This window comes from Vipera ursinii, assembly GCF_947247035.1.
Source record: "Vipera ursinii genome assembly, chromosome: Z".
In the NCBI taxonomy this organism is placed as follows: Eukaryota; Metazoa; Chordata; class Lepidosauria; order Squamata; family Viperidae; genus Vipera; species Vipera ursinii.
In genome coordinates this window covers 18,071,191-18,096,179 of record NC_139517.1, presented here as the reverse complement: position 1 = coordinate 18,096,179, position 24,989 = coordinate 18,071,191, and the positions used below count along the sequence as shown (strand labels likewise).

General features: G+C 42.5%; 1 protein-coding gene across 3 annotated transcripts; it reads left to right on the top strand.

Moving 5' to 3' along the window:
* The first annotated feature begins 1,971 nt into the window (after positions 1-1,971).
* PIH1D1 (PIH1 domain containing 1) lies at positions 1,972-24,341 on the top strand. Of its 3 annotated transcripts, XR_014494126.1 has the most exons (12): positions 1,972-2,084; positions 4,846-4,988; positions 6,109-6,218; positions 11,185-11,251; positions 12,397-12,582; positions 15,361-15,422; positions 16,543-16,627; positions 16,784-16,880; positions 18,580-18,670; positions 18,802-18,945; positions 19,600-19,757; positions 24,067-24,341. XR_014494126.1 is itself a non-coding variant. In XM_083376624.1 (11 exons), the coding sequence occupies exons 3-11, from the start codon at positions 6,135-6,137 to the stop codon at positions 24,112-24,114; spliced, it is 864 nt and encodes a 287-aa protein (XP_083232750.1). In that variant the 5' UTR covers positions 1,976-2,084; positions 4,846-4,988; positions 6,109-6,134; the 3' UTR covers positions 24,115-24,341. The 3 variants fall into 3 exon arrangements, 2 of the variants coding, with proteins under 2 accessions (XP_083232750.1, XP_083232751.1); XM_083376624.1 differs by lacking the exon at positions 19,600-19,757 and having other exon boundaries at positions 1,976-2,084; XM_083376625.1 differs by lacking the exon at positions 19,600-19,757 and having other exon boundaries at positions 1,981-2,084; positions 4,937-4,988.
* The last annotated feature ends 648 nt before the right edge of the window (positions 24,342-24,989 follow it).

Sequence of the window (24,989 nt, the reverse complement as noted above, 5' to 3'; positions counted from 1 at the left end):
TGGCAGCCCCTGAGATATTGGAACACTGCTATCATGTCACCCCTCACCCTTCCCTTCGTTAAACTACACATACCCAATTCCAGCAACCGTTCCCTATATGTTTTAGCCTCCAGTCCCCCAATCATCTTTGTTGCTCTTCTCTGTACCCTTTCTAGAGTCTCGACATCTTTTTTACATCGTGGTGACCAAAACTGGATGCAGTATTCCAAGGAATTGTAAAGTGGTATTAGTACTTCACGTGATCTTGATTCTATCCCTCTGTTAATGCAGCCTAGCAGTGTGTTGGCTTTTTTGGCAGCTGCACCTTAATGGCACCTTAATGGCACCTAACCGATCAACCAAAAAACGAGAAGCAGAGAAAACAGTATTTTACAAATCTGCAACAGTGTGTACAAGCCAAGTATATTCTGCATCTTGAAACATCCATCCTCTTTCTAGTTAATCCTTTATACCAGTGTTTTTCAATGTCGGAAGAATTTCTAGGTTCATTTCCAGCTGGGGAAAGCCAACGATGAAGAAATTTAAGGACAGCAGCTAAGGCAAAAAAAAAAAATGACAGAGAAGTGACTTCAGCGTTCTTGCCTTGCAAGGTGGTCTCCCAGTCCTGGGTTGTGATTTTTATATGCTGTTTCTGCCCTAGGGCTGTGGGTTTGCTGGTTCCTTCTTTTGTGTTTTAATGGTTGTCCAATGTTCCCTTTCTTATCTTAAGTGATATTGTCAGGGAAAATAAATTAATACTTCCCTATCAGAGGGCGATGAACCGTGGTTCATTTGATGCATGGTAAACATCAGGTAAAAATAAACAAAACCGAGGCATATTCTACTGTATATAAAACTTTAATTGGAAAGCAAAAGAAAACTCCTAACTGACTACATCCTCTCATCAGACAGAATACAAAGAGAAGAGAAAAAGTAAAAAAGTAAAGTGAGAAAACTTTTGTAGACATGCGCACTTAATAGCAGTTCTAGGCATGAAACCATAACATGGCTGGACATGTGACAATCACCTTGGTTGCATTGATAAGATTACAATGCAGCTGGCAGAGAAACAGAGTGAGACGTGCGGAGCTGACAAACAGAAAAGAAACGCAGTGACAGATATTTCTTTTGTCCAGTTTCTATTTTGGGAGTTAATCCCATCAGAGGCAGGGCAAGGAGTTCTTGGCTTTGCTATATGATTTTCCGAATTGCTGGCTTGCCTCAGGCAAGCGTGGGTTTGGCAACATTTTATGAGGTGTCACAGAAGTTCAACAAAAGGCTTTTACAGAAAATAAAAGTGTGTCTGCATGTTTTTCTAATTTTTATTTTTTAAAAATTTTAATTCCATTTATATCCCGCCCTTCTCCGAAGACTCAGGGCGGCTTACAAGCTTAGCAGTAGCCTTCATTCTATGTATATGCCTGCTTATTAGGGCTTTCACACACACCCCAAGTGGCATTATTACAAAGTCAGCTTAATTGCCCCCAACAATCTGGGTCCTCATTTTACCTACCTCGGAAGGATGGAAGGCTGAGTCAACCTTGATGAGAATATGGGAGTTTTGTCAGGGTGAATCTTCCAACATCAACATTGGCAACTTGAAGATATGTGCACTTCAGCTCCCAGAATTTCCCAGCCAACAGAGTTGGAAGCGCTGGGGAATTCGGTTAGCTGAAGTCTAGACTTCTTAAAGTTAAGACTTCTTAAATTTGCCAAGGTTAAAAACCACTGCTTTATATTATTATAATTAAGCCAATTCGTTTCCTAAACAAATAGCGCTTTAAAGTGCTACCCTGGTCAGGTAAAACGGAGGCAAGGGCTATCAGATATTGAGATAAAATCCAAGGCCAAAGCAATGCCAGGTGAACATAGACGTTGAAATATCGATCCTTTTCAAATCAAGGAGTTTTGTCTTGCCATTGCTTGTACAGGCTCACTTCTCTAAGTTTCTACGTCTATGCTTATCTTGAAGTCTATAAAAACAACTCCCTGCTGCGCGCAACGTAACGAACGGGGAGTTTCTCCAAGTTGGGAGGTGCGTCTTTCCGTCCCGGCTCTCGGTGAATAGAGAGGGTGAAATTCGTTGGTCAGAGCCTCGTACCAAGGTGTGAGTGCGCGTGTTATAATTTAATAACCACCCCCAAAAAACCTCGAAAGCAGAGGAAATTTCTCTCCACGGCATATTTTTTTGCTGTACAGCGTGTGAGTAAAAAAAAAATGGAGCCCCGGCGTATTTTTTAAAAAAATGTTATTTTTTTGCTCTTCTCGATTGGGATTATTTTCCTTATCCCATATCTGTAAAGCAGGAGGTCTTCAAACTTGGCCCTTTTATGACTTGTGGACTTCAACTCCCAGAATTCCTCAGCCAGGCATGCTGGCTGAGGAATTCTGGGAGTTGAAGTCCACAAGTCATAAAAGGGCCACGTTTGAAGACCCCTGCTGTAAAGGATACCGCAAAGATTAGAGAGTGGAGCCATGGCTTACTTCTCCATTAAATGTGGGCTGGAAAGCAATGTTGTCCTTAAGAGTTAACAATTTCAAAGTGATAAAATTACAGGGGTGTGTGTGTGTGTGTGTGTGTGTGTGTGTGTGTGTCAACTGTACAAGTAGCTCTTGGTTAGTGTGAGTTCCAATAGTGCAAAATTTGACCTAATAAGTAATGTGATTTATATGTGGATAGCAAGGTCACCCTTTTTATAAAAGACTGGAAAACTTTCATGGACTTTTTGGGGAAAATGGACCAAAATGAACTGGTAATATATAATTTGGAAAGGCAAAAGTGGTGATAATTATGTTTGTAACCACCAAATTATGTTTGTAAAGAAAATCAGAAGTCACTTCTTTAGATATTTTTACTTCCCTGGTCTAGACTTCTACTCTTTGTCACTTTTTCTTTGATCTTTTAAAATCTTTTTCTTTTTTCTGATTCCTTATGTAATTTTTTAATCCATATTTTTTTCCTTAATAAAGACTATATTTAAATAATTGATACCAGGTCCTGTTTGCTGTCTGCCAATATATTAACATTAACACAATATATGAATATGTTGGGGGTACTGTGAGTATAGTAGTAAAAAGGTAAAAATGTCCTAGAAAACCACTTGGGTGAGAGCTTATGAATGTAAATTTTTTGAATATTTTTCATTCTGCCTTTATATCTAATACTCCTCCTTCCCCTTATTTTCTCTATAACAACAATCCTGTGAGGGTTGGGCTGAGAGAGTGATTGGCTCACACAGGCAATTTTCATGCCTAAGAAAGATCTAGAACTCAATGAAATGAAATGAAATGAACCTTTATTGTCAAAGTACAACTATGTGTACATTGCGATTAGCTGAGCCTCCCTTTGTGCTCCCACCCCCCAACACACAGTGACAACAAACCATCTTACTACACCATGTGAACCAAGTACACAACCAATCTCCTCTAGGCCAACACTAACCACTCTAGACCAAAGACACTATATTTTCTTACCTGTTTTAACATTATTTGGGGATAAATGAGAATCTTAAGATTTCCTATTTTCCAGAGAAATATCATTCAAATAGTGCAAATTTGAACAATTCAGCCATTTTGTGGGATGAATTAAGTGCACTAATTGAGACTTGCCTATATTCATTTCCATAGGATGTCAGTTGCTCTAAGCCAGAGGGGTCAAATTGCCGACCCGTGGGCTGGATGCATCATGGCAAAACCGTGCCCACCCCATTGCTGGCAATGAAAAAAAAAGTCACGATATGTCACGACATGTCACTTGACGTTGCAAGCTTGACACCCCTATTCTAAGCTCAATGAGGATTGTAAGATTTGACTGCTTTAGTCTCAGCACTCATTTGAGGTCAAAGGTGGGTTGGTAAAAGCCAAACTAAGAATGGAGTTGTAATAAAAGGGGTAGTCGCAGCAAAAGGAAGAAATTTCAAATAGGAGTAATCTATTATAGCCAGATTATAATGTAGTTTTTCTTCTATTTATTTAGGTTGCTAGGCAATTATTGGCTAATTGTTTATTCTAGTCTACACTGCTTGGATATTATAAGACTGAAGAAAGAAAACAGATTTTTCTGATTTTCTTGGAGGGAAGGGGGAGGTTGATGCCATAAATAATGGACTTAAAAAACAAGGCCAATGGAATCAGAACAATTGTGGTGGTACAGTAGTTAGAATGGAGTATTGCAGGCTAATTCTGCCCACTCCCAGGAGTTCGATCCTGACTAGCTGAAGGTTGACTCATGAGGACCCAGATTGTTGGGGGCAATATGCTGACTCTGTAAACTGCTTAGAGAGGGCTGTAAAGCACTATGAAATGGTATATAATGCTATTGCTATTGCTATCAGTTGAAGCCTGGTTTGGGTGGTACAAGGAGTCTACCAGTTTAATATGCCGGGATCTTCTATGGCTTTCTTATATGGACTGCAATTGCAGTTATAATATTAATTTGGTAACTTTTCTATGAGGTGGCTGCATTGGTCTTCAGTGGCAGAAGTAAAAAAGGGCCTTGTGCTATCTTAAAAACAAAAATATATCATTTATTCATTTATTCTTCTTTAAGAGGCTGTAAACCTCTTTGTTATCTTCCATAAAGGTAAAGGTAAAGGTTCCCCCGCACATGCATGCTAGTCGTTTCCAACTCTAGGGGCCGGTGCTCATCTCCGTTTCAAAGCCGAAGAGCCAGCGCTTGTCCGAGGACGTCTCTGTGGTCATGTGGCCGGCATGACTAGACGCCAAAGGCGCACGGAACGCTGTTGCCTTCCCACCGGAGTGGTCCCTATTTTTCTACTTGCATTTTTATGTGCTTTCGAAGTTATCTTCCATAGTGTTTATCAAAACTTTCAGCATTTCTGCCTTTCCCCCCCCCCCCCCTTTCAGTTTGTCCAGTCCTCGGAGACTGCCTGGACAAGTCCCTGGAGTTTTCTTGGCAAAGTTTTGCAAAAGTAGTTTGCCATTGCTTCTTTCATAGGGCTGAGAGAAAGTGAGTGGCCCAACATCGCCCAGCTGGCTTCGTGCCCAAGGTAAGATTAGATCTCTCCGCCTTTGGGGTTCTAGCCTGATATCTTAATCATTCCACTAGACCAGGGGTCAGCAACCGGAAAAAGGAAAAGAGCCATTCGGAACCGGTTCCATTACACAAACAAAAAAGTGGGAGCCACAAAAAGTGCGCTCGTGTGTGTCTACGCACGCGCAAAAAACATTTTGTGCATGCGCAAACTGGCAGGCACATGCACGGCGACGGGTCTCCCCTTTGGAGAGGTGCGCGCGCACCTCCGCCCGAACGGGCAGTGGCGCCGCTCGTTTGGAAAGCTGCCGCGGCCTGTTTGCAGGCTGCTGCGGGGCAGCTTTCCAAACGGACGGCGCCACTGGCTGTTCGGGCGGAGGTGCATGCCTCTGGTTTGGAGAGCTGCGCGCGCACCTCTCGGTACGGGCGGTGGCGCCGTCCATTTGGAAAGCTGCCGCGGTAGCTTTGCAAACGGGCCGCAGCAGCTTTCCAAACGAGCGACGCCACTGCCCGTTCGGGCGGAGGTGCGTGCGAACCTCTCCAAAGGTTTGGAGAGGTGCACGTGCACCACTGCACATTCGGAGAGGTGCGCGCGCACCACTGCCCATTCGGAGAGGTGCATGCGCACTTGGCGACGGAGCCGCAGGAGACGGCTCAAAGAGCCGCATGCGGCTCCGGAGCCGCGGGTTGCCGACCCGTGCACTAGACTGACTCTGCCTTGTTACTCTGCTGCTATTCCATGGAAAAAACATGGCGGCTGTGTTCTAGACCTCTCAGTTCATGAGAAGGGAAGGATGGATAAGCAATGGCTTTTTCTTGGGAGTCCACCCTAATAGACTTGCCTCTGCTGCACCTTTCGAAGGTTTGAGCAACATGCATAAGCACCGTACATAATTGTCTTTCAGCCTTAGGCAATTTTCTTCCTGACCCTAGGCCTCAATGCAGTTTCCCCCCCCCCCCAATCTGATACTGTTTGAGTGGCCTATTAAATTTGGATAGCAACACCACTAGTTTTGCACTGCTATGGTTATAATAGTCCAACACATCTTGACAGATCCCAAATGGGAAAATCTGGTATAATCTGTCTGTCTCTTTTCTTCTCAATTTTGGTTCTTAACCCTTGCTTCATTTTGCAGACTCTATTGGGCCCACCAGTTTCAGCATGACATCCGTTACAGATAAGTCCTTGTTATCGGCTGAGCTACAAGGAGAAGAGGAAGAAGAATTCAATCGCCTTCTACTTCAGGTGCGTTGAGGGCAGTTTCTCTCAAATTTAAGATACATGTTGGGTTTTTTGTTTTTTTGCAACAGAAGCAGTACTCCTGCCATAAGATAGCAGAATGAGGTTATAGAAGGAGTGTCCGATCCAGAAGGGAGCAGGAACAAGGCAGAGTTCATGCTAGAACAAAAAAAGCCGCCCCCCCCGTCTTGATTTAATAAAATATTTAATATTCCCGTAAACTAAATCCATCCAGTTTAATATGCTCCCTCCTTATGTATCCAGCTATTTCTCCCCTCTTGTCACATTAAATTGAAAGAGTGACTTCATAATTTGATGTTTTTGGGCGGCTGAAGGCTGAAGAGTGGGTATGGCTGGCATATTGTAGGAGGTTGAGGCTTTTTGGCTTTGACGTTCCTATTTTATAGTTCATCTGACATTTTTTAATTTTTTTCCCCTCTTCAAAAGAAGAGCATACCATCATTTTTTCAACAACCTAAGTCAGAGGAGATTAGGAGCTCCCAAAAGTGATTATGGAAGCCATAGGTGGTCTCCCGGGCCATAAATATTGCAACTATCCACTTCTTTTGACGGACAGCCAATGGGGGAGGGGCTGCCTCTGAACCATCTCTGCCGGTATATAGATAAGGCTGTGCGGCTCTGTCAGAAATAATTTTGGGAAAGATGTCTTTATTTCTTGTTCAAGGCTATTGCTTTCAGTGCTGTCAGAAATTTGATAGAACTATGGTTTTAAATTAAATTATACATCCATAGTTAATTTTTTTTAATCCCATTTATATCCCGCCCTTCTCCGAAGACTCAGGGCGGCTTACAATCTAAAGCACAAATCAATGTGCTTAGCAATAGCCTTCATTCTATGTATATGCCTGCTTATTAGCCCCCCCCCCCAAAGCGGCATTATTACAAAGTCAGCTTATTGCCCCCAACAATCTGGGTCCTCATTTTACCTACCTCGGAAGGATGGAAGGCTGAGTCAACCTTGAGCCTGATGGGACTCGAACCTGCACTAATTGCAGGCAGCTGGTGTTACTTAAGGAGGCATTAGCCCACAGCTCCACCAAGGCAGTGGAGCCAGACACACAGCAGTAAAGCCATCATGATCCTATAAATGTATGTTGTTACTCTGAGTTGGTTTTCATAAAAGCAATTTAAACTTGTTAGTTAATCAGAGATAATAGACAGATCTCTCTCTGCATTTTTATGAAGGGGCTAAAATGTGCTTAAATGTCATTCCTAATTCTAGTTTTTATTAAGGTTACTTTTCTCAGTAGTAATCGCTGTAAATTGTATTTATTAAACTTTTTTTTGCCTATACCTAGGTGATGTTGATATCAATTTAGCATATGTATGCAGTTTTACAAATAGTTGGTAATGTTGGGAGGAAGCTGGAACTCCACTGTAATTGGTATCAGAGCCCTTGTGTGATGTCCAATGACACTGCTCGTTTATTATGATGCACAATGATAGCTTTTCTACACATGGCACGTACCAAAAGTGTTGATCTACACCAGGCACGCCAAACTCACGACGTCACATGACGTCGCGCGATGTATCAGGACTTTTTCCCCATTGCCAGCAATGGGGTGGGCACAGTTTCGATGTGATACATCTGGCCCGTGGGCCGGCAACTTGACATGCCTGATCTACACTTTCCAAAATTCCAGGTTAATGTGGCTTTGTCCTCTTTTTGTCTTTTTTTCCACGTTGCCCTTGCAGGTGTGACTGATTTAGTCTGTCAGATCACTCCTAGAGAATGAGATGAATAATAACAACAACAACAACAACAACTATTATTATTATTATTATTATTATTATTATTATTATTATTATTATTATTATTATTATTGATCATCACATAGTCAGCCAGATGTTCAGAGTGGATTTGGCATTTTTGTCTACCTATTGAGTCCTTACCAAGGACCTGGGATAGGCAGATGTGGATGTTTGATGGTATTACAGATATTGTCGCAGGATGGAAGCAGTTCCTAGTAAGGCCACCTTTTGCAGTTGACTAATGGCGAATTTGTCAATGCCAATGGTGTTCAAGTGGTGCTCCAGTTGTTTTGGGATTGCACCCAAGGCGCCTATTACTATTGGTACTACCCTTGCTTGCCTTTGCCACAGTCTTTCTATTTGTAGGTCTTTGTATTTTGTTATCTTCTCTAGTTAGGCACTCCAGGCACTGCCACGTCGACTATCCAGACTTTTTTGTCTTTCTTAGCGACAATTGTTAAGTCTGGGGTGTTATGTTGCAGGTGCTTGTCTGTTTGAATTCTGAAGTCCCAGAGCAGTTTAACTTTATCATTTTCTATGACTTTCTCTATTTTATGATCCCACCAGTTCTTGCTTGCAGGCAAATGATACTTCTTGCAGATCTTCCAATGCTGCATTGTTGCTACTTTGTCATGCCTCTGCTTGTAGTCAGTCTGTGCGATCTTCTTGCAGCAGCTTACCAGGTGGTCCACTGTTTCTTCAGCTTCTTTGCATAGGCGGCATTTACTGTCTGTTGCTGTCTTCTCAATTTTGACTTGGTATGCATTTGTCCTTAAGGCTTTGTCTTGTGCAGCCAGAATTAGTCCCTCGGTCTCTTTCTTCAATTTTCCTGCTCTTAACCATTGCCAGGTCTTGTTATTATCTGCTATCTCAGCTATTTTTTTAATGTACCAGCCATGTAGTGCTTTGTCTTCCCATGCTTCTGTTCTTCATTTGGTCTTTCTTGTAGGCCAGTTTGGTCTCTCCAGTAGTCAGGAAGCCTTCCTGATATACTAATTTCAGTGCATCTTCATCATTGTCCTTCAGATATTCTTCCAAAGCCATTTTTTCTTCTTCAACCATCTGACGTACTTGCAGCATTCCACACCCACCTATTTGCCTTGGTGGATAGAGTCTGTCAATGTCACTGTGTGGCTGAAGGGCATGATTCATTGTCATTATTTTTCTGGTCTTCCTATCCATTGCTTTTAGTTCTGCTTGAGTCCAGTCCACTATTCCAGCTGTGCATCTAATAACTGGAATTGCCCAGGTGTTGATTGCCTTCATGGTATTTCCTCCATTGAGTTTGGACTTTAAAATCTTCTTCAATCTCTTGATGAAGATCTGCTTCCAGAACTGCACTGTTTCTTCCTTGTCAGCTACTGACTCATTGCAGTTTCTCCATTGATGGATTGGTAGAAACGTTTCTGATTGGATTGAAATTGGAGGGTCTGTCTAAAATGTGCAATTCGAGCTTCGTATCTACTGATTTTCCTGGCTATAGCTGTTACTTGCTGCTTTATTATTTCCAGTGCTTCCTTGATCTTCCTTGTTTCTAAGTGGTATTTCTTGATTAGGTATTCTTTGGTCTTCTTGTTCTTCAGCTTCTTTTCTTTCATCTGTTTTAGCTTGCTTGCATGAGATCTTAACTTGCTGGTCTTATTTTCTAGACTAACCTCCCATTTTTGTGGTGCACTGCTTGTTTGTTTTTCTTTGTCGATTTTGCTTCCCAGGTATTCAGTTATAACTGCAGCTGTGGTTTGTTGGTTTGTTTCTTGCAGTGAATTGATATTACAGTATTTGCATCTTTTAATGCTTGTGCTAGCTGTTTCTTTGGAACAAGCTTCAATGCAGCCTTATTCTGTTGTTTTTGGGCTGTTCTGGATGCTCAGTTATTCTTTGTTTCAATTCTTTTATTTCTTTAGTTAGAGGGTTTTGTTCTTCCTGAGGAAGAGGTGCCTGGTTTCCAAATGAGAACAGTTGTATATCTCTGCTGGATTCCTTCACTGCCAACTCCCTCTGGTTTGCCTCTACATTCTGAATTACTTCTGGCAAGGCTTTGATTTCTTTGCCCTGGGTAAACCTTTGCAGTTCGTCCAATTCTGTTTCTGTGAATACTTTATTTTCTATTATAAATCGACATTGATCTGCTAGTCTTTGTTCTGTTATTTCTGATTCTGGATGTTGTTCTTTCCAGAACTGGTGCATTCGTTTTAGATATCCTCTTCTTGTTGGACTTGATCTGTAATAACAGATCATTATTTCTTTGTTTTCAATCACTGTGTATTTGCAACGGGTAAAAACCTTCCAGTAGTTCTGCAGCTGCTGGCCCTGGTTGCTCATCCAACAGTCCTGAGTCCTGTAACCCATTTTTCACCAGATAATCCAGGAACTCCAATATCTAGAGCGGACCTTGTTAACCCAGGTGACATCCAAGCCACTATGGTTTTCTGAAATTTACATCTCATCATATTTTTCATGGGAAAGACACTCTTTGTCTGACTCCTCTGATGAGACCTGTCCAGTATAGTTGAACCTCTGGCATAGCTCTCATCTTCCTCAGAGTACACGAGCCCTACAACCACATAAAGATGGTGCCTCACTGGGCGATGATGATGGTGATGATTATCTCTCTATCTTGCAATGGGGCTACTCTAGGTGGCTCACAACTATAAATAAAAAGAAAGAAATAAGGATGTTTAAACAAGAGCCTTGGTGGAGCAGTGGGCTAATGCCTCCTTAAGTAACACCAGCTGCCTGCAATTAGTGCAGGTTCGCGTCCCACCAGGCTCAAGGTTGACTCAGCCTTCCATCCTTCCGAGGTAGGTAAAATGGGGACCCAGATTGTTGGGGGCAATAAGCTGACTTTGTAATAATGCCGCTTGGGGGCCCCCCGAAAGCCCTAATAAGCAGGCATATACATAGAATGAAGGCTTTTGCTAAGCACATTGATTTGTGCTTTATATTGTAAGCCGCCCTGAGTCTTCGGAGAAGGGCGGGATATAAATGGGATTTTTAAAAAAACAACAATAGTAAATAATAGAACAATAAAACAAGGAAAAAGAACACAAAGAAAATACATTGATATGACTAAAAAAAAAAGATGGGCTAGTGGGGCACAGACGGGTGGTGGGGAGCTGGAGTGTGGTTGCTGAGTGTGGTTGCTGACAGATTGAGGTATGCAGGATTTATAAACACATCCCACCATTGTCTCCCCTAGGCAGCCCAGAATATCCAGGGTTCTGTGCCTTCTCCAGCAGAATCCAAGCCCATCCGCCCCCTTCCAGGTAAAAAAAAAAAATACTGCCGCAAAAGGTGACCTGCTTAATGAAACAAAAGGAATGTGAAAAAGGTCTAAGATATTGGAGAAGATTTCTCAGACCTAGATGGAAATGAGAAACTCTTCGCCTTTCTTATCTTATTGCACATGGTTGCTCATTTCCCCAACAATTTGCTTCTTTTTCTGTTTGTTTCTCCATCCTTCCTTTATTGATTTCCAAGGGAGATGTGTGAGATAATAGGGATGTTAGGACCTGAAAGAGAATAGGAAAAGCTTATGGATAAGGGAACGATCCAGTTAGGCCTTGACCTATGGCCATAATTAAGCCCAGAGTTCTGGTCATAATTTGAGGCATCATGTGACCCGATCTGATTTTTTTTTACAGTTTTGCAGCGATTGTTAAATGCTATATGGTCTTTATGTGAATGCATTTTTCCTAGTGGGGAAACAAAAACACAACAAATTGCTGTCATGTGACTGTGGGACGCTCTAAAGGGCCATAAAAATGAGCTGATAGCCAAGTGCCCAAAATGCGATCATGTGTCTGTGGGGAGGGGATGCAACCATTGTAACTTTGAAAAGGGGCTGTCAGTAGCTCTGGAAAGGTCCATTGTAACTTCAAAGACAACCAGTCATAAACGTTTATATTTTACACTATTTCAAAAAGGGTAGACTATTACAAAAATAACTACATTATATTCCTGTCATGTAAAAAATAATAATATCGAAACGGAGAAGATTTTTAAACGCAACAAAAGAGAAGTTTTTGCAGGTGAATTTGGAAAGCTAGAAAAAATATCAGTTGCAGTTGCTATGCTGCTGTGGGTGGGACAGAGGTAGAGTAAAAAGGGTAGGGTAGGGTAGGGTTGGGATTGTTCAAATAAGCCCAATCTAGCCTGATCTGTAAGATTTTATAGGGTTTACAGAGTTTTATTGATCCTGGACAACCTGGATTTGGACGTTGCTTTATTTCCGTAGAATTAATTAGCAGTGGATGGGCTCAATTTCCACTTGCATCCCACCACATTTGAATCCTACAATAAGACAGGAAGAAATTTGGTCTGCCAAATTGCAGGAAAGATATTATCACTTTTAGTTTTGGCTGTGTGCGTGAGACATCTTCATTTGGCACCTTTTTCCCCCCCTGCCTAGGATTCTGCCTTAAAACCCACACAAGTTCTGGTGAGAAGATTTTTGTCAATGTCTGCAGATCCCAGCACCTCCCTTCGCCACCCGACCTAACCAACGAAGAGCTGGCTTGCCTCATTGAGTCAGAGAATGCCTCCACCTTCCGGATCCCCATGAGTCTGGGAGAACCCCATGCAGAAGTGGACAAGAGTGAGTGGTCAACTCATTAGAAAATTGGTTGCTGCTGAGATGAATGGTACAAACTAGGAATTTTTTTTATTATTAAACAGGTTTATATACAGTAGCTGCCCAATTCACACATAGGTGACACCCGGTGTCTTGTAACATTTATAAGCTAGGATCTGTGGTGGCACAGTGGTTAGAATGCAGTATTTTAGCTGACTCTGCACACTGCCAGGAGTTTGATCCCAACCAGCTCAAGGTCATCCGAGGTCCAAATGGGGACCCAGATTGTTGGGGGCAATTTGTTGACTCTGTAAACCACTTAGAGAGCGCGGTAAAGCACTATGAAGCAATATATAAGTCTAAGTGCTATTGCTAGTGCTATTTAAAAACCCACCAAATAATAAAAACACTATAAAAAACCACTCCCCATAGCAGCAACAACACCATCAAAACAGCCACTTGATCAGCTTCATCTCCATTAGTATTCTCCAGGTCCCCTGACAAAACCATGTTTTAGGGCCCTATCTTAGGGAGAATGATGTTCTGTAGAGAAGGCGCCATCACCGAGAAGGTCCCTTTTCATGGTCCCACCAGATGTTCATCCCTAATCAATGGGGCCTATAATAAACTCTGCCTTCCCACACTGGTGTGCTAGGTGGATGTAAAACGAATCCATATTATAGTTGTTTCCCATCTACCTAATTGAATGCCCTATTGCTCCTCAGGTCGTATCATCTGGCTGGGCTAAGGAGCAACAAAACCATCTTTGGCAATAGTGAGGATGGCACTAACAGGTAGCAAAAGTCACTCAGAATTACTTCTAAGTTGCTCCCAGACTTCTCAGTTCAGGCACTTCACAAGGGTGCAGTTGGAAATCGCAGAGAACGACAGCACCGTTGCCTAATTTTGATTGTTGTGTGGATTACTCTGCATCCTATACTCAGCAGAACATTTGCTACAGAATACAAATGCAATATTATACACGTTTCTAATCATCCTAACCGAAGAGGAAATAGTGTTGAAAAAACATAGATATACAGGTGAAACTCGAAAAATTAGAATATCATGCAAAAGTTCATTTATTTCAGTAATGCAACTTAAAAGGGGAAACTAATATATGAGATAGACTCATTACATGCAAAGCAAGATAGTTCAAGCCGTGATTTGTCATAATGTGATGATTATGGCGTACAGCTCATGAAAACCCCAAATCCACAATCTCAGAAAATTAGAATATTACATGCAATCAATAAAACAAGGAGTGTACATAGAACAGTATTGGACCTCTGAAAAGTATAAGCATGCATATGTACTCAGTACTTGGTTTGGGCCCCTTTTGCAGCAATTACTGCCTCAATGCGGTGTGGCATGGAAGCTATCAGCCTGTGGCACTGCTGAGGTGTTATGGAAGACAAGGATGCTTCAATCGCTATTGCAGAAGGGCCTTCAGCTCTTCTGCATTGTTCAGTCTCATGTCTCTCATCTTTCTCTTGGCAATGCCCCATAGATTCTCTTTGGGGTTCAGGTCAGGTGAGTTTGCTGGCCAATCAAGCACAGTAATCTCACGGTCATTGAACCAGGTTTTGGTGCTTTTGGCAGTGTGGGCAGGTGCCAAATCCTGCTGGAAAATGAAGTCAGCATCCCCATAAAGCTTGTCTGCAGAAGGAAGCATGAAGTGCTCCAAAATCTCCTGGTAGACAGCTGCGTTGACCCTGGACTTAATGAAGCACAGTGGACCAACACCAGCAGATGACATGGCTCCCCAAATCAACACAGACTGTGGAAACTTCACACTGGACTTCAAACATCTTGCAGTGTGTGCCTCTCCATTTTTCCTCCAGACTCTGGGTCCTTGGTTTCCAAATGAGATGCAAAAGTTGCTCTCATCAGAAAAGAGGACTTTGGACCACTGAGCAACAGACCAGGTCTGTTTTTCTTTAGCCCAGGTAAGACGCTTCTGACGTTGTTTGTTGTTCAGGAGCGGCTTGACAAGAGGAATACGACATTTGAAGCCCATGTCCAGGATCCGTCTGTGTGTGGTGCCTCTTGATGCACTGACTCCAGCCTCAGTCCACTCCTTGTGAAAGTCCCCAACACTTTTGAATGGCCTTTTCCTGACAATCCTCTCCAGGCTGCGGTCATCCCTGCTGCTTGTGCACCTTTTTCTTCCACATAACTTTCTATTCATGTGCTTTGATACTGCACTTCGGGAACTTCCAACTTATTTTGCAATTACCTTTTGAGGCTTTCCCTCCTTGTGGAGGGTGTCCATGATGGTTTTCTGCACAACTGTCAGGTCAGCAGTCTTCCCCATGATTGTGATTCCTACTGAACCAGACTGAGAGACCATTTAAAGGCTCAGGAACCCTTTGAAGGTGTTATGGCTTAATTAGCTGATTAGAGTGGGACACTTTGAGCCTAGAATATTGCACCTTTTCACAATATTCTAATTTTCTGAGATTGTGGATTTGGGGTTTTCATGAGCTGTACGCCATAATCATCACAATTATGACAAATCACGGCTTGAACTATCTTGCTTTGCACGTAATGAGTCTATCTCATATATTAGTTTCCCCTTTTAAGTTGCATTACTGAAATAAATGAACTTTTGCACGATGTTCTAATTTTTCGAGTTTTACCTGTACTTTTTCCCCCTGTTATTTCTGTTCTATTATTCTGTTATACGTATTTGTATCCCTTCAAGAACAACTAGGAACACAGAGCCATTTTATATGCATTGTAGACCTAAGGAAGAATCGTTCTCCATTAGGAATCAGCTTAACGTTCCCTTTGTCCTTTCAGGTGGTAATGGCTGCACAGCCTACGATGTCACCATCAACACCAACTTTTTTAATAAAATAGAGGTGAGTCTTTCCTTTTTTTTTAACGGGGGTTTGGGATCTGGAAACTCCAAAGTGGAGTCTTCCCTTCCTGTGCTCATCTGGTTGCCTTTTTCAGCTCAACGGGAAGCTGAATGCATGACCTCCAGTGGCATCAGAGATGGCGTTTGCATTTTATACTCTTGATCCTTTTATATTGTGCCTGATTTATCTCTTCTTTTTCTTCCCAATCTCTGAATCAAAAATAATCTAGGACTTTACTGAAATTTCATATACCACCACTGGAACATGTTTGTGAATTACATGCATTTGAGGGCCCTGAGTCTTTTCTATCCCTTTTTATTTTATTTTATTTTTTGCACCCACTCAGTATGGTGCATAATATGTATGCCTTGTTTACTATAAGTAGTTCAACTATAATTGAAGTCCACAAGCCTTCAAGTTGCTGGTGATGACCTATAAAGCCCTAAATGGCTTGGGTCCGGGATATTTGAGGGAACACCTGCTGCCAGCATCAAGTTCCCTTCGTCCAGTGCGCTCACACAGGGAGGGTCTTCTCAGGGTGCCGGCGGTAAAAGATTGCCGGCGGATAACACCCACAGGGAGGGCCTTCTCTGTGGGTGCGCTTGCCCTCTGGAACCAGCTGCCCGTGGAGCTTAGGACTGCCCCTGACCTGCGTTCATTCCGCCGGTACCTGAAGACCTGGCTCTTTGAGCTCTCCGGCCCAGGCTGAGAATTTTTAACTGGGGTTTTTATTTTTAGGGATAATTTAATCTTTTTAATTGTTTTTTTAACTTTTGTATTTTGTATTGGTTTGGTTTTTAAATACCCTGTAAACCGCCCTGAGTCCTTCGGGAAAGGGCGGTATATAAATCTAATAATAAAATAAAATAAATAAATTCCCAGAATTAGTTAGTGAATTCTGGGAGTTGAAGTCCACAGGTCTTCGTATTACCAAGATTGGACGTCTCCGATGTAAATGCTGGTGGGTTGCACTGGCAGTATTCACATCTGAGCGTGCACCCCAGGCGCACAGTATTTTATTGCAGAAAGAAATTTTCAAGCCATTTTTTTTAAAACACAGTTATCAGAAAAAGGAGCCTAAGCTTTCTCAACTTTCTCTCTTATCTCTGCCAATGTCAAGAGCAACCAATTTCTCAAAGAATTCTTCCTTACCATAGCCATGGAAGGACTGTCAGAGAAATACAAGATGGACATCGGCAACCAAGGTACAGAAAATAAGAATTGTAGCAAGGAGGGCCTTTGGTGGGTGGGGTGGTTCCCTGAATATAAGCAATCTTAATGGGACCCTGCAGCTTTGCCTTGCTCTTCCTTCCTTTGTACCTTTGCAACCAGCTGACATAGTTGTCTGTATTCCTTCCCAGACTGGCGGATTCTGAAGAACAGGAAATTTATGGGCTCCATATCGGAACAGAATATCCGCACTAAATCCAAGCCCATCATCCAGGAAATGCACAGCAGGTGTGCTATTTTTTGGGGGGTGGGGGTGGGGAAGGGTGGTCTCCTTTAAGCTAAACCACCTTCTTGTGCTGTTACGTTTTACACACACACACACACACACACACACACACACACCCCTTTCCCCCCCAAAAAGTGGTCTCTAGCTGTTCTAGATGTCATCTCCAAACTAGCATATTTATTTATACATGGTGTTTATATGAATATATACATTCATTCCTTCATCAAACAACAATTACAAATTCAGTGGAACAAAATGAAAGAACTAAAATGTGACAGAGATGATAGGCACATTAGTACACTTATGCACAGCTCCGTAGGAACCTCTTAAGTATGGAATGAGGTCCACAGAAATTAAGTTGGAATTAAAGCTGTAAAAGTTAGTAGCTGAGACAACTGACTCGGTTAAGATATTCCACATTTTGACAACTCTTGTTACCAAAATGGAACCTCTTACAATCAGGTTTAAAGTGGTTTACATTAAGTTTCTATGTGTTCAGGACTTAATATGACCTCCTGGAATAAGACTTTTGACCCTGAGGTCCATCCGTTCTGGTTAGACTTACTTTTGTCAATTCTGGATAGTGGTGGAACTGGCACAGCGTAACCTTGGCTTGCTTGCCCACCTATCAGGTAAGGGCAGGATAGATCTGTTAGGATTAATGGATGTATTACGTGCCATCGCATCAGCATAGATTCTTAGTGACCACATGGATAGATATTCTTCAGGAGATCTGTCTCTAACCAGATGCTTCAGGTGCTGCTGTAACTGTGTTCCTTCAACTTTCTGCTAGTCAGTCTATCTTTTCCTTCCATTTTTCCCAGCCCTACAAACATCTTTGGAGACCTGTGTTTTTATATAATGTGTCTGGAAGAATAGATTCGCAGATAGGAAGAAAATAGTGATAATGACCTTGACATTTCAGAAAACCCTTAGGTGGTATTTCAGGCCCCAGCATGGTTTGGCAAAAGGAGACTTTCATTTGTTAACCTCTTTGTAGCAACGTTGGTAGTCCTTGACTTGCAACCATTTGTTTAGCGACTGTTTGAAGTTACAGTGGCACTGAAAAAAAGCGTGACCAGTCCTTACGCTTTCAGTCACATGATCAAAATTTGGGTGCTTGGCAACTGGCAATTTACTCTAGTTGTAGCCTTCCGGGGTCTTGTGATTGCAATTTGCACCCTTCCCAGCTAGCTTCTGAGAAAGCAAAATCAGTGGGGGGAAGCCTGATTCATTTTACATGATTCACTTAACTCAGTGGTTCACTTAACAACCATGGCAAAGGAGGTTGTAAAATGGACACGAGTCACTTAATCGTGTTTCTCAACCTTTCTCAACCTTGGCAGTTTGAGGATATGTGGATTCAACTCCCAGAATTCCCCAGCTAGCCACGGGACTCAAAGTCCACACATCTTCAAGCTGCCGAGGTTGACAGACACTGAATTAAACTGTTGGGATTGTAGCATGTGGGTTTTCTTTTTCCCCGATTGCACTTAGTACACAATGAGGGGACCAACACTAATATGTTGCGGTATGGAGTACAGACATGCTGCTTACTATATAACCTGTTCCATCTCTCGTCTTCCATCCAGTTTTGCCCCGTAAAAAGCCATCTGAATTCTGTACTTGCCAGTGGTCTTTTAATCTGCCTTGGACACAGCTCTCCTTATCCAATTTAAGTCCATTTTGCTCTTTTTTCAGCTCTGCTGCAGCTCCTGAATTCACCATAGTTGCAGAGCCCTCAACCAGTCACCCAGATCGTCTAGTGGCGAAGATCTCCCTCCCTGAAATGGTAATTCCATAGTGTGAGGTTTACCAGGAAGTACCTATCTGTTCCAACTCTAGCCCAAGTGCTGGGACTGGTTGCAATTTTTTGAGTGTGTTTTACTCTTTCTCTTCCCCCCCCCCCCGCCACTACTACAGATCTCAGTGAGAAATCTTGAGCTGGACCTTGGAGAAGACCGTATTGTGTTATGGGGACATCCTGAGCTCTATCATTTGGACATTTTCATACCCTACAGCATTGTCCCTGAGGAAAGCCGGGCTCAATTCCACAAAGAAACAAAGGTGAGGAACTTAAGCATGGAAGAGACTTGGAGAAGTCCACCCCGATAAAAAAAAAACAACAAAAAACTAGCATGTCTTCATCTCCAGATTTTCAGTCCAGAAGAGGAGTTTGAATATTTACAACTTTTCTCCTTAAACTTCTCCTCCTATCTCAAAGTTATGTAATAACCCTATCACCTCTGAAGTAAAGACAAGTAGTCCCCAACTTATGATGAGAGACTTAGAGACCATTCAAAGTTATGATAGACACCCCCCCAAAAGCTGCTTACAATCCAGTTCCAAAGTTTGGATGGTTACCCTCTCCCCATGGTCACACGATACATTTTGGGCACTCAGCAGCTGGCTTGTATTTTTGGCCATTTGCAGCATCCTGTGGTCACTTGACCACAATTTATGTTTTGGCTAAAAACTAATATTTATCTCTTGTTTTCCTACAAAAAAACAACCCTGGTCCATTCCAAATAACGGGTTCAGTTAAAAACCACTGCATTCACTTTATGACCACCGTGTCAGTCACATGATGATATGCTTTATGATCTTTATGACTTACAAAGGGTCATAAGTCAAGGATTGCCTGTAGTAATTTGGTCACACTAAAAGGCAAGCCTAGTTTAGGAGGTTTTCCAGTCTGAGTCCCATTCTCCTTCATTTCAGCTGTTAGGTGCTGGCCATACAGCAGTGAAATAGATGCAGATGTATAAGAGCTCTTCAAAATATGCCAAAGGGAGGTTTTTTCCCCCTGTTTCAATTGAGATCATCGGCATGAACCTTCAAAAAGCTCTAAAAAAAGGAAGAGCTAATGTGCAGAGGGGGTATGTATGAAAGAGTCACCAAGTAACATTATATCAGTGTTTCTCAACCTTGGAAACTTGAAGGTATGTGGAGTTCAAGTTCCATGATTTCTTAGTCATTATACTGGCTAGGGAATTCTTTTTTTTAATTGAAAAGTTTTAGAATACATTTTAAAAACTCCCTCCCCCCCCCCACTTACCCTCCCTCGCCCTCCCCTCCCCCGACTTCCCAGAGCTGAATACAGGGTATTAACTTTTACAAATTTAAGCTAAAATATGCTAACTAACTAAAAACAACAACACATTAAATTCTATCACACTTTAACTCCCCTTAAACATAACTAAATAACTAACTAATAATGAATATCTAATAATACATCATATAAAACTAATACTTATTCATATGCTAAATGAAACTTTTTAGTCCCATATTTATTCTGAATATACTCGATCCATCTTCTCCATTCCACAATATATCTCTGTTGAGATTGTTCTTTCAAATATGCTGAAATCTTTGCCATTTCCGCCAGGTTTGAAACTTTCAAAGTCCACTCTTCTATAGTAGGCAGTTCCTCCTTCTTCCAATATTGCGCTACTAAAAGTCTTGCTGCCGTAATTAAATTCAACATCAATTTAGTATCTATAACAGTAGAATCTGTAATAATACCCAACAGAAATAACTGTGGAGAAAACCTTATCTTTTTCTTAAATATCTTCTGCATGTTCCACCAAATTTTAATGCAAAAAGCTTTGAGTTTTTTACAAGTCCACCATATATGATAATACGTTGCATCATCACAACCACACCTCGAATTCTTGAAGTCCACATATCTTCCAGTTGCCAACAGCAAGAAACATTGGCCTAGATCACGGGTATCAAACTTGCCACGTCACGTGATGTGTTGCGACCTATCGCCACTCTTTTTGCATTGCCGGAGCTGGGGGGGGGGCACGGCCTCCGTATGATGCAACCGGCTCATGGGCTGGCAGTTTGACACCCCTGGCCAAGATGATCAAGTTCATTGAATCTGCCTGAAAGTTACAGCACTTTCTTTCTGATTACTTGGCTAAAGGAATGTTGTAACTTTAGTGGTTCTATTTGTGTGAGACACTGAATCACAACCTAGCTGCAGATTTACCTAATGTACGCATCCAGTCTCCGACATTCATTTGTGGTTCAGTTGCTGCTTGCTCTAATTAAGAAAATGACATCTAAGCTCTCATGGGTGAGTGTGCATGCAAACTTCCATCTAATAGAGATTTATCCTCTCCGAAATCCTTTTTACTTTTTTCTTAGCACTCAAATCTTTTGTCCTTGATTGAGTAACTTGGATCTGTAACTGTTGTTTGTGGCCAGCTTGTCTGCCAGAAGCTGAGTGGATTCCATAACTAATCGCCATGGTGCCAAAATGACACTGTATACATGATGACATCATCATGAATATGCCATGATTTAGATACAAATGTTGGATGAACTGTAGCAATTGCGTAATTATATCACACACACACACGCACTTTGCCATTTGTCCCTTCTTTGCCCTTCATGGAGATACTTTGCAGGAGCGACACCTATTTTTCTCCATTACTCAGCTGATGTCTGAAGATGAAGAATTAACAGCCACCATCACTAGCAGAGGAGAGATTTAGAGAAAGAGTACTCAAAGGACCCTTTTCCTCCTCAAGATCCTGTTGTACATGTCAAGAGAGGTCATAATATGGGGCCAAATTCACTTAACAACTGTCTTGTTTAGGAACAGAAATGTTGGGCTCAGTTATGGTCGTAAATCAAGGACTACTTGTATCTTTTGCCCAAAATTTCTGTTCCTAAACAACATAGTTCTTAAGTGAATTTTGCCCCATTTTATGACCTTTCTTGACACAGTTAAGTGAATCATTGCAGTTGTTAATAACATGGCTGTTACTTGAATCTGGCTTCTCCATTGGGTTTGCATGTCAGAACAGTAGCCCCCAACCTTTTGGATACCAAGGACAGGTTCTGTGGGGAGAGGTTTTTCCACGGACTGGAGGAGGCGTGATTTTGTGTGCTGCTTCTGTGTGCGGCCCAGTTTTTGGCATGCTGTGGCCCGGTGCCAGTCCATGGACTTGGGGTTGGGGACACCTGTGTCAGAAGGTTGCAAAAGGTAAAACACATGACCTGGGGACACTGCAACTGTCATAAATACACGCCAGTTGCCAAGTGTCCAAATTCTGATCACGTGACCACAGGGGTGCTGCAATGGTTGTAAATATGAAAAAACAGTCATAAGTCACTTTTTTCAGTGCCATTGTAACTTCAAATGTCTGTAAGTCAACGACTACCTGTATAAAATCAGTTTCACCCCAGCCTATTTCCAGAGGTAGTCTGTGGGACATAAAAATTGCCCACTTCTTCTGTAGTGGAGGGTTGCTGCATGTAAATCCTTATTATGGGGAAAGTTTGATTCTCAAACCTTCAGTTTCTTAGTTTGACAGCTTTCGTTGAGCTACAAGCTTTCTTGCAAGCTCTCCTGGTGAAGAATCAGGTGGAGAACATAAATAAGCTAATCTTTCTTTTTATCAAGAGGGGCATCTGCCAGAGGTGGGTGGGAGGGGTAAGAATAGTTGTTAAAAGGTAAAGGTTCCCCCGCACATGCGTGCTAGTCGTTTCCAACTCTAGGGGCCGGTGCTCGTCTCCGTTTCAAAGCCGAAGAGCTTGTCCGAGGACGTCTCCGTGGTCATGTGGGCGGCATGACTAGACGCCAAAGGCGCACGGAACGCTGTTACCTTCCCACCGTAGTGGTCCCTATTTTTCTACTTTGCATTTTTACGTGCTTTCGAACTGCTAGGTTGGCAGAAGCTGGGACGAGTAACAGGCGCTCACTCTGTTACGCGGCACTCGGGATTCGACCCGCCAAACTGCCGACCTTCCGATCGACAAGCTCAGCGTCCTAACCCACTGAGCCACCACGTCCCTTAGAATAGTTGTTACAATTGTGCAATTGAAGCCACACCCCATGTTTACACATCAGATGCCTCCATGCCTGTAAAAGGGGCAAGGTTTCCATCAGGCAGCTGCCACCATCTTGACTTTTTAATCTCACCACAGTGGCTTCCCCTGTTTATGAAACCATTAGGAATTGGAGGTTTCGACTAAAATGTGCAGAATCAGCGATGTTTGCAGCAAAGGTTCCAGTTGCCAAAGGGCACCAAAAAAACAACACCACAATATAAGTCCAATACATTTATCTATCATAGTTTCCAGGACTGGATTACTTCCAGTTGGCAAGCTTTATCCTAGAAGCTATAATCCTCCATCAGGCTTTTTTTCTTTCTTTCTGAATCTCCTCAAGGATGCAGGTTTACTCAGAAACGGCACCTTAGTAGACCTTTACTCCAAAGGGAGCTTTTCTGCCAGGGAATTGCACAGCTGGTGTCCAAATGGAGTCAGAAGTGCTGACCAGCACTTGTGGTTTTTATATAAATAAATATAGTCAAAGTAAATAAGAGAGGCCAACGGGAGCATAGCCAGGTAAATCAACACAGCAGGAACATCATCAGGTAAATCACAGAGAGCCCACAGGGCAAAAAAGGCGGGAAATAAGGAAACGCCCCTTTTTCACTCAAGGCAACCAATCACAGCTATAAATTCCCTCTGGCCATAGCCAGCGCTCTTCAATCAGTCAGCTATATAACTGTGTTTTGACTAATTACACAACCCCCACTGTTCCAATTATAAATGTAAATATCTTGACATTTTCCTTTCAGCTGCCCTCTTGGTTTTTTTCACCTCTGCCCAACAATGCTGTCATTCTCTGTTTTGAGAGATGATTTGGAGTCTCTGGTCCCATGCCTACACCTCCCTGCCTGCAGCACTGTGCCTTCGTTGATTTCTGAAGCTTTGTCAAGACTCTTCCGTATCCTCAAAAGATGGGAGTTCCCTGATTCTAACCACTAAAATAGGCAGCCAGCTGCCTGCAACCCAGAAACATCTTTTGGTGGCTGTTAAAAAACCCCTCTCACCCCCATCATTGTGAAGTGGAACATATGAAGCCTCTTGTGTAAGCCATGAAACAGGCTTTATATAATTGATAGATTCATCCTCACTCCACTCCTTATGGCCCCCAATTCTCCTCTCTCCCACCCACCCACCCCCCCGCGCAAAAAAGAGTTTATTCCTAGGCACCCAAAGATTGCCATTCCTGGCCTGGAGCAATGCAAGTGTCGCTGTGGGTCTGCTCCTTGTTTGTGGCCTTGTTCCTTGGGCTCTTGAAAGATTACCTGTTTCAACAGATGCAGCAACAGGAAGAGCTTAAATCATCAATCACCCTCTACTTTCTCTTCCCTCTTCCAGATCCTTACTGTCTTAATGCCTGTCCAACGCCCATTGCTGTTGCCATGAGCTCTGAACAGACGGTCTGGAGGATTGATCACACTGTAGGCTGGGGATGTACATTACGGACATATGCCACAGCCCTGTACGACAAACTTCTGAGCGAAGGAACGGCTGTCTGGAGAAATAGGAATGACCTTCTTCTCCAAAGAATGATGCCGGAGTTTGGGAAGTGTCATCTCTAAGGCTCACAGGCTTTGAACCTAGAAACACACAGTAAAACATGTTGGATGTGATTCAGGATTTGTCTCCATTTTTTCCTCCTACGGTTTGTTTTCAGCTTCCTTTCCACCCACAACAGCTGTCACTTTTTCCCATTTAACTTTGCCTCCTTCTGTAACACATAATCCATGTACTCTCCCCCCCCCCTTTGCTCCTACAGTCGGCTCAACTGCAATCTGCGGCCATGATTTGTACTTGCCATCTTAATGCTAATGAAAGTTTGTTCTGCTTCAGCTGCGGAAGGAGAGAATTTTGAAGTGATTCCTGCAGGAAATCTCTTCCAGTGGGCTCCAAACATGCCGTCTTTTGAATGCGTTCCTTTCTAAAGATCATCTGGCTAGAAAAATCAGCCAAGGAGAGAATGCCCAAAGCTAGAACTTTTTGTTTTTTCCTTGTGTGCTGTCATGCCTACTCAACCGGGCAAGATCAAGCAAGCAAGAACCACACCAATTTCAGTAAGGAATATTTAATAAAAGAGCCAGTTTGGTCTAGTGCAGGGGTAGGCAACCTCGGCTCTTTTTTTTTTTTATTGAAAAGTTTTAAAGTACAGTTTTCCTTTAAAAAGCCCCCCTTCCCCCTCCCCCCTCCCCCCCCCCCACCTCCCTTCCTCTAAATCAGGGGTAGGCAACCTTGGCTCTTTTATGACTCATGGACTTCAACTC

Bases quoted from the DNA above. Each gene is read 5' to 3' on its own strand.
- PIH1D1 (XM_083376624.1), top strand. From the start codon at position 6,135: ATGACATCCGTTACAGATAAGTCCTTGTTATCGGCTGAGCTACAAGGA. The intron at 18,671-18,801 runs GTAATTCCATAG...CCACTACTACAG, and splicing joins AGATCTCCCTCCCTGAAATG to ATCTCAGTGAGAAATCTTGA. The intron at 18,946-24,066 runs GTGAGGAACTTA...TCCCTCTTCCAG, and splicing joins AATTCCACAAAGAAACAAAG to ATCCTTACTGTCTTAATGCC.